The following is a 9712-nucleotide window of genomic DNA, read 5'->3' as shown; positions in this document are numbered from 1 at the left end:
ATCCATGGAGTGAGGAGACTGGTGGAATTTGCTGGCCAGTACAAAGTACAGTGACACCTCCAGGGAGCACTGCGACAGCTAGGAGGAGAAATATCAGACTTTAACAGCCAGAGCAAAGAAAGAGATCCCCCTACATTGGAACACAGGTTATGTTTTCAAATTGACTGTAAGAAACAGCAGCTGCATCTGTTTGAATCCAGAGCTCCAACGAAAGGTTATTGTACAAATACCCTGTCTGATCAACAGGGCATGTGAACTAATATGCAGTGACTGTAAGATATATAAAGACACAGGCGCAGCGTTAGCGATTTTGTTTTAGTAGGATTGCAGAAATACTGTGTGGTTATGTGGTAGCCCTGTGTATGTATCCCTGTTCAAAATGATAAAGTAATATAAAATTTGTTATAATTGCTTACACTTTTGTTGTGTCAAATTATTTCTGCTTCCCCGTCTGTGTATCACCCACTATAAGAGTTAAACCCCAAGTTACAGGACTCGGGCCCCCACCTCAGTGACTGGCTCTATAGTCTGAGGTAACGTAAAGAAGGGTTACACATATGTAACTACCTTCGTTTTCTTTGATTCAATTAAACCAATTACAGGTGGTCTACACCTCTGTACTCCAGCGTCAGTTTTGAGTTTGAGATGTTCAGATGTCCCCTTGATACATATTTTTCCTGTACATAACGTCTGCGCGTTTGGGAGAAGGAAATTGGCATTACGGGTGAAAGGTGTTGACTACTGTAAGACCAACTAAGGGCAGTGATAGTTTTATTATAATTAAGTGATTCTCTTTCATTAAAAAAAAAAAAACATTTTCTTTATTTTCATTTACATCTCCTTTATAACGAGGAGTCTTACTGGGGAGGTGATGGTGAATATTGTTTGTTACCCCTTCAGATACGGTAATCCAATATATGCCCGATCCATGCCAGCTACTAAGGGGGGCGGATTAAGGGAAGTGAAACATACGTAACACTTTTGCATACATTATTTACAATTATATCCATGATTTAAACTTGAAGAATGCCTGCGTAATATAATTATTAGTATTATTTTTTTTTTTAAGGTGACATTCATTTGGTGATGACCCAATACAAATATCACTGTACAATTTGCCTCTATATCCTCCCTGAACCTGCCGTTCTGTTTGCCAGGTATATAGTGCACAGTGATTTTCACAACCCTATGATTGATTCCCTGGAAGACTTCAAATCACAGCTGCAAAGCTTTGAGCCAGACCTGCTTGTTGTCGGAGGGCTGCAGATGATGGACAGTTTCCCATTCAAGCCAGGTGAGGAGGTCTGGGTGTTGTGTGCAATATCTCAAACGTTCACTTAAACCGGGCACTAAATCTGAAACATCCTCAATTCTGTAAAAGATTGGTGCCTACTTGGGTGCTGCCTATACATCTTCATCCATTCGCTGCAATGTGTAGCACGCACACACATAGCCGCTAATATATACCGATTGATATCTACAGGTGTAGCCAGACTAAATGTTCGCGCTGCCAGGGTGAGCCGCAGAATCCTGATGGCAGCGTCTCTCCGTGGGGTGTCCCTTTCAGAAGAACGAGCACCCCTCCCAAAGTCGGCTTTAGCTATTACTAGCCCCGAGACACAGCGATTTTGCTCTCGTATGCACCGGGGACAGTAATTACAGACAGACCCGTCAGTTACAGCTTTCAGGCGGAAACATGAGGAGCTCAACTTTAGACCTATTCGGTTTGAGGCAGGAGACACGTGATGAAGGCCCATTTTTAGCCTGAAACGTTGGGTCTCTTTTACCTTTTGTGTCGGCCTGGTATATTTTGAGATTCACCTTTCTATTGATATCATGGGTTTTTTGAATATTCTTTTTGTGCTCATACTATGGGCTTTTTTCAGTAAATTGTCAATGAAGAAGCAATCCTGACATTTTATATGTATATATGTTGGTGTATTCAAGATATGCTAAATACAGCGAGTCCTTGCCTACCGGCGAATGCCTTATCTGACACCGCATAATGCAGTCCGCCGGACGCATTAGCCGACGTCAGACCCACTTATCCGACCGTCGCCGATTTAACATGGACCCGTTAACCGACGGTGGTTTGCGGGATGCATTCCGCCGGATAAGCGAGGACCGACTGTACCACATGACCAGTACGAAAAAAGTGAGTTTATTTATTCCTTAGAACAGCAAGTATCCCAACGTTTTGGTCCACAAGAGGGCCCAAAACGCCATTTGACGCCCATTGCCATGGCAACGCGTGACATCACATGACCCGCGGCATCATTTGACACATTGCCATGGTGACACGTTGCTGAAGACCCGACAGAGAGCAGGTGAGTTACAGAGGCCTCACGCCTCATCCGGCATTTAATTTAAATGCTGTGTGGAAGAGCACGGGGCCTCTGTAACCGGCCGCGCCCCCCCTAGAAATTCTCCTGCCCACCTGGGGGTGGGGGGGAGGGGATGGCGCCCTTCAGGTCTATGGAATAAATAAACCCACCTTTTTTATGTCATACTTGTCAATGGTGGTATTTTAGTGTATCTTGTACAGGCATACCCCGCATTAAAGTACACAATGGAACCGGAGCATGTATGTAAAGCGAAAATGTACTTAAAGTGAAGCACTACCTTTTTTCCACTTATCGATACATGTACTGTACTGCAATCATCATATACGTGCATAACTGATGTAATTAACGCATGTGTAACAGGCGCTATAGTCTCCCCGCTTGCACACAGCTTCGGTACAGGTAGGGAGCCGGTATTACTGTTCAGGACGTGCTGACAGGCGCATGCGTGAGCTGGCGTTTGCCAATTGGGCGATATGTACTTACTCGTGAGTGTACTTAAAGTGAGTGTCCTTAAACCGGGGTATGCCTGTATACACTTACTCCCCTCTTTGCATCTAGGCGTTTACCTGCCATCGCCATTAGTGCGGCCATTTTTAAATATATAGCCATCTATACATCGTGTGTGTGTGTGTGTGTGTGTGTCTATCTCATTTTCTTTGCCTATTTTTTTTTTTTTAATATATATTTTATAATTTGGCACCAACACACATTAGTATTATGAATCTGCCTCCTACTACTAGTCCAGTATAAATTCAATCTTATACTATATTAGTGAAAGCACTGTATGTTTGCCTGCCTGCCTGCATGCATGCATGCCTGCCTGCTGGATGTCCGGTGTCCCTAGGGGAAATCTCATTGGTCCCTTGGGCCGCCCCCGCACACCTCTCATTGGCCTGAGGCGGAGTGACGGCCCAAAGGACACACAGGGACAAAAACACACACACAGGGATATACACACACACACACGGACACACGGACACACACACACGGACACACACACACACACACACACAGTAGGGGGGGGGGGTGTACATTAGCAGCATGTATAACCCGGGGGGGGGGGGGGGCGCCCTCACATACCCGCCGGAGCCTCTGCCTCTTCCTCCCCGAAATCAGACTCCCCCCCCCCCCCCCCCCCCGGCGCCGCTACAGTCAGCGGAGGAGCGAGTGCCCGGGACACAGCGGGGGAGCGGCAACAACAAGCTGCCTCCCGCCTCAGTTTCACGTGGGAGCGGCCGGACGGGTGAGTGAGCGGCCTTCACCTCCCCTCACCCCCCTTCAAATCACCTCCCCCCCCTTCACTCACCCCTCACCTCACCCACCCCTCACCCCCCTTCAAATCACCTCCCCCCCCCCCCCCCCCCCGGCGCCGCTACAGTCAGCGGCAAGTGCCCGGGACACAGCGGGGGAGCGGCCACAACAAGCTGCCTCCCGCCTCAGTTCCACGTGGGAGCGGCCGGACGGGTGAGTGAGCGGCCTTCACCTCCCCTCACCCCCCTTCAAATCACCTCCCCTCCACCCCCCCCCCCCCCGGCGCCGCTACAGTCAGCGGAGCGAGCGAGCGCCCGGGACACAGCGGGGGATCGGCCACAACAAGCTGCCTCCCGCCTCAGATCCACGTGGGAGCGGCCGGACGGGTGAGGGAGCTGCCGAACGGGTGAGTGAGCGGCCGGACGGGTGAGGGAGCGGCCTTCACCTCCCCACACCCCCCTTCACCTCCCCTCACCCCCCTTCACCTCCCCTCACCCCCCTTCACCTCCCCTCACCCCCCTTCATCTCACCTCCCCTCACTCCACTTCCCTTCCCTTCCACCTCCCTCCACCCCCCCTTCACCTCCCCTCCACCCCCCCTTCACCTCCCCTTCACCCCCCCCCCACCTCCCCTTCACCCCCCCCCACCTCCCCTTCACCCCCCCCCCACCTCCCCTTCACCCCCCCGACCTCCCCTTCACCCCCCTTCACCTCCCCTTCACCCCCCCCACCCCCCCCACCTCCCCTTCACCCTCCCCTCCACCCCCCCTTCACCTCCCCTCCACCCCCCCTTCACCTCCCCTCCACCCCCCCTCACCCCCCCTTCACCTCCCCTCCACCCCCCCCTCACCTCCCCTCCACCCCCCCCTTCACCTCCCCTCCACCCCCCCCCCTTCACCTCCCCTTCACCTCCCCTCCACCCCCACCTTCACCCCCCCTTCACCTTCCCTTCACTCCCCCCTTACAACCTCTCACCACCTCCACCCCCCTTCCCACCTCCCCCACCCCCCTTCCCAACTCCCCACCACCTCCCCCCCCTTCCCACCACCTCCCCCCACCCCCCCCCCCCTTCCCACCACCTCCCCCCACCCCCCCCCTTCCCACCACCTCCCCCCACCCCCCCCCCCCTTCCCACCACCTCCCCCCCCCTTCCCAACACCTCCCCCGCACCCCCCCCCCTTCCCACCACCTCCCCCCCCTTCCCACCACCTCCCCCGCACCCCCCCCTTCCCACCACCTCCCCCGCACCCCCCCCCCCTTTCCCACCACCTCCCCCCCACCCCCCCCCCCCCCTTCACCCCCCCCTCACCTCCCCTCCACCCCCCCCTTCACCTCCCCTCCACCCCCCCCCCTTCACCTCCCCTCCACCCCCCCCCCCTTCACCTCCCCTTCACCTCCCCTCCACCCCCACCTTCACCCCCCCTTCACCTTCCCTTCACTCCCCCCTTACAACCTCTCACCACCTCCACCCCCCTTCCCACCTCCCCCACCCCCCTTCCCAACTCCCCACCACCTCCCCCCCCTTCCCACCACCTCCCCCCACCCCCCCCCTTCCCACCGCCCCCCCCCTTCCCACCACCTCCCCCCACCCCCCCCCTTCCCACCACCTCCCCCCCCTTCCCACCACCTCCCCGCACCCCCCCCCCTTCCCACCGCACCCCCCCCCTTCCCACCACCTCCCCCGCACCCCCCCCCCCCCCTTTCCCACCACCTCCCCCCCACCCCCCCCCCTTCCCACCACCTCCCCCCCCTTCCCACCACCTCCCCCCCACCTCCCCTTCCCCCCCACCCCCCTCCTTCCCCCCACCCCCACCACCTCCCCCCCCACCCCCCCCTTCCCTGAGGCGGAGTCACGGGCCAAAGGACACACAGGGACACAGACACACACACACGTAGACACACACACACGTATACACAAACACACACACGTAGACACAAACACACACACGTAGACACACACATAGACACACACATACACACGTACACACACACGCACGTAGAGTTACAGAGGCCTCACGCCTCATCCGGCATTTAATTTAAATGCTGTGTGGAAGAGCACAGGGCCTCTGTAACCGGCCGTGCCCCCCCTAGAAATTCTCCTGCCCACCTGGGGGTGGGGGGGAGGGGATGGCGCCCTTCAGGTCTATGGAATAAATAAACCCACCTTTTTTATGTCATACTTGTCAATGGTGGTATTTTAGTGTATCTTGTACAGGCATACCCCGCATTAAAGTACACAATGGGACCGGAGCATGTATGTAAAGCAAAAATGTACTTAAAGTGAAGCACTCCCTTTTTCCACTTATCGATGCTTGTACTGTTCTGCAATCGTCATATATGTGCATAACTGATGTAAATAAGGCATTTGTAACAGGCTCTATCGTCTCCCCGCTTGCACACAGCTTCGGTACAGGTAGGGAGCCGGTATTACTGTTCAGGACGTGCTGACAGGCGCATGCGTGAGCTGGCGTTTGCCAATTGGGCGATATGTACTTACTCGTGAGTGTCCTTAAACCGGGGTATGCCTGTATACACTTACTCCCCTCTTTGCATCTAGGCGTTTACCTGCCATCGCCATTAGTGCGGCCATTTTTAAATATATAGCCATCTATACATTGTGTGTGTGTGTGTGTGTGTGTGTGTGTGTGTGTGTGTGTGTGTGTGTGTGTGTGTGTGTGTGTGTGTGTGTGTGTGTGTGTGTGTGTGTCTATCTCATTTTCTTTGCCTATTTTTTTTTTTAATATATATATTTTATAATTTGGCACCAACACACATTAGTATTATGAATCTGCCTCCTACTACTAGTCCAGTATAAATTCAATGGAATATATAATAAAATGGCAGCAGGGGCAGACGGGTTCAGTTTTATTCTTGAAGTGAGGTATACATATATATTTATGAACAAAGCTAAATGGAAGATAGTCATTGATTTATTATTTTTAAGATTTAAAATGGTCTCCACTAAAAAAAAGTTTAATAACCCCCTAATTGTAATGGTTTTTATTAACTACTATCTGAGAGACCCGGCGTTGCCCGGGAGTCACACTGTTCTCCCCCCCCCACACACACACTGTCCCCCCCCCCCCACACACACACTGTCCCCCTCCCCCACACACTGTCCCCCCCCCCTCACACACACACACACTATCCCCCCCCCTCCCCCACACACACACTGTCCCCCCTCCCCCACACACACAGACTGTCCCCCCCTCCCCCACACACACTGTCCTCCCCCACACACACAGACTGTCCCCCCTCCCCCACACACACACTGTCCCCCCCCCACACACACACACACACACACACTGTCCCCCCTCCCCCACACACACAGACTGTCCCCCCCTCCCCCACACACACTGTCCTCCCCCACACACAGACTGTCCCCCCCCCACACGTAGGCCGCGGCCTGTAGAGCGTCTGCGGTTGCGGAGGGAGATCTGTGGCATGCGTCCCGGTCCGCGGGTCGTAGAGGGTGTGCGGTAGCGGGAGGGAGATGTGTGGCGTGGTGGGCGGTCCGCGGGCCGTACAGTGTGTGAGGTAGCGGGAGGGCGATCGGTGCCGCGGCCTGTAGAGGGCCTGCGGTTGCGGAGGGAGATCTGTGGCGTGTGTCCCGGTCCGCGGCCCGCCCACCGCGGTAGAGGGTGTGCGGTAGCGGGAGGGAGATGTGTGTCGTGCGCTGGCGTTCGGAAGAGCTCCATGCGGGCCGCTGCCGAAGTGAGTAGGTAGCCGGTGGCGCTGTTTAGCGGGAGATGGGAGGGGCGCAGTAGCGGGAGGGAGATCTGTGGCGTGCGTCCCGGTCCGCGGGCCGTACAGTGTGTGAGGTAGCGGGAGGGCGATCGGTGCCGATGGTGTTTGACTGTAGGCCGCGGCCTGTAGAGGGTGTGCGGTTGCGGAGGGAGATGGGGGGCGGGGGGGAGTTGGGGTGGGCGAGGGTGGTGTTTTGAAGAGGCAGTCTGCAGTGTTTGGTGTTGTGTGAATGTGTGTGTGTGCAGTGTCTGCAGTGTTTGGTGTTGTGTGAATGTGTGTGTGTGCAGTGTTTGGTGTTATCGTGCGTTGTGTGTAGGTGTTGTGTGTAGCTGATTCTGTACCTGATTGGGCAGTCTGTGGTAGCAGACGGTGAGGGTTTTGATAGCTGTGAAGTGTGGCCCCAGAGCAGTGAAGGTTGTGCTGCAAATGCAAAGCGTTCCCAAAGCTCAGTGAGGGGTGGGACAGTGTGGAAGTATTAGCTCAGTGAGGGGTGGGACAGTGTGGCATTGGTGTTGGACGCAGGCCAATGAGAGGTGTGCGGGGGCGGGCATTGGACGCAGGCCAATGAGAGTCAGTGAGGGGTGGGACAGTGTGGCATTGGTGTTGGACGCAGGCCAATGAGAGGGGGGCGGGCATGGCCTGAGCCGGAGTGACAGGCCCAAGGTCCTATGCGATTGGCCCTTAGGACGCAGACATACAGTGCTTTCTGAAATATATAGTAGATATGTTGTACAATGTCACCACCTGATTCCACTGGCACGTGTTGCATTTAGATTGGAAATCACAATGACCTTTATGTATTGTACAGGTCAGCGTGAAGCCAGGCTGCAGGCACTCCAGGAGCTGCTGTTGTCCATGGACCAAAGAACAGGCTCCCACTTTGAGATGGCCTCGTTTGTTGAGCACAGCCTGATGAAAGACCTGCTTGAGTACGTCATCCCTTACTCCGACTCCCTGGGTATGAACGAGCAGGAGCTTCCCAACCTGCTCAGCCTGATTAAGGGGGGGAACATCACAGTGCTGTCAGATCCCTATCCCCGAGTGGCCTCCATTCTTGACCAAATGCGCGAGCTTTACCAGCTGCTCCAATCCCAGGAGCTGAAGGAGGGGCAGCGCCGCCTCACCAGGCTCCATGTCCACACGTTGGCCTTCCAAGCCATCATCGTCACCAAGGGCTCCATGTGGAAAAACACCATGTCTGCCACCGCCAAGGCATCTCTGACTGCCAACCGCCACGTGTGCGGCTCCTCTCAGATTGACACCCACAAGGCCAAACTCATAATGGACGACTCGTTCTCAGTGAGCCGCGAAGTGGGCAGCCCGAGGATCCCCTTGAGTGAAAGCCGCCCTGTATCCTGCTGGGAAAAGGACAATTACGAGATTTGCCTGGCCCCTGTCTTGGTCTGTACCGATGTCTTCCAGACAGCAGGTGGAGGAGACAATATCTCCGCGGCAGGGCTGGTGCTGCAAATCTGACCGGATTACAACAGCTCTGCAAATACGATTTTGATCAACATTCCATAAGGAGAGAATTATTTTACAAATTATATTTATAAGTATGAGGGGATGTTGAAAATAGAGAAATGTGTAAAGTTAAAATTTAAAGTGATCTGACCCATCATTTGTTTTTAAGTAAGAAGCCATAAATGTGAAAAGGTCCTGCACAAACAGACCCTCTATATTTTAGATAATATATTGTTTTACACGTATCCTTTTTAACCGTCTGAAAAAAGCCAGTTTGTTGTAAGTTGAAACATTCCATGCATGTTGTTTTTTCTCTCGCCAGTTCTATTTACAAGTTATGTACTGTTATCGTTCAGGAGCAATATGCTCCTCTTACTGTTCATTCCTTGAATGGATTGTATTGCCTGCTCTTTCCTTGAATGGATTGTATTGCCTGCTCTATCAGTTTATTTTAATATTGTTTATCTCCAGATTAATACGATGGCCATTGTTACACAGTTAAACAGACTTTTCATTATTGAAGGCGTCTTTTGATTGTACAATGTGTGGCTAGTTTTTGATGGAAACTTAACATGTTTGAGCATTCTCTGATCATATGCTTACTTTTTTTTTTCTTTCTCTCAGACAAGAAATAAAGCATATCTTTGCGCACCATTCAGTTTTGCAAGTTGTCAACGTATCGCTGTCTATTTTTTTGCTACCTGCAAAAGAGTAGTGAGCTATGTAATGGCTGCATAACAGAGGCAAATATTTGCACCCGTGCCTGTCCGCTGTGTGACAATGATTCAGTCCTGGTTCTGTATTCCCATAGGCTGGTCTGCTGGTAACTCTGCAGTGCTACGTGTAGGTCCGAAGTAAGAGCGCCAGGCTTATCAAATGAATCAAATCACTTTGCGCCCAGGACAC

General features: G+C 53.4%; 1 protein-coding gene across 1 annotated transcript in view; it reads left to right on the top strand.

Annotated features, from left to right (window-relative positions):
- The window catches only part of LOC142493019 (ADP-dependent glucokinase-like), a 41625-nt gene extending 32148 nt beyond the window's left edge, over nucleotides 1-9477 (top strand). The window contains exons 5-6 of the mRNA XM_075596404.1: nucleotides 1158-1294; nucleotides 8151-9477. Coding sequence (XP_075452519.1) covers nucleotides 1158-1294; nucleotides 8151-8818 — 805 coding nt within the window. The 3' untranslated portion in view covers nucleotides 8819-9477. The remainder of the gene's footprint in view (nucleotides 1-1157; nucleotides 1295-8150) is intronic.
- Nucleotides 9478-9712: the final 235 nt, after the last annotated feature.

The sequence above is a fragment of the Ascaphus truei genome, chromosome 4 (genome assembly GCF_040206685.1).
Source record: "Ascaphus truei isolate aAscTru1 chromosome 4, aAscTru1.hap1, whole genome shotgun sequence".
NCBI classification, from domain to species: Eukaryota; Metazoa; Chordata; class Amphibia; order Anura; family Ascaphidae; genus Ascaphus; species Ascaphus truei.
This window is presented reverse-complemented; position numbering and strand designations above follow the sequence as displayed.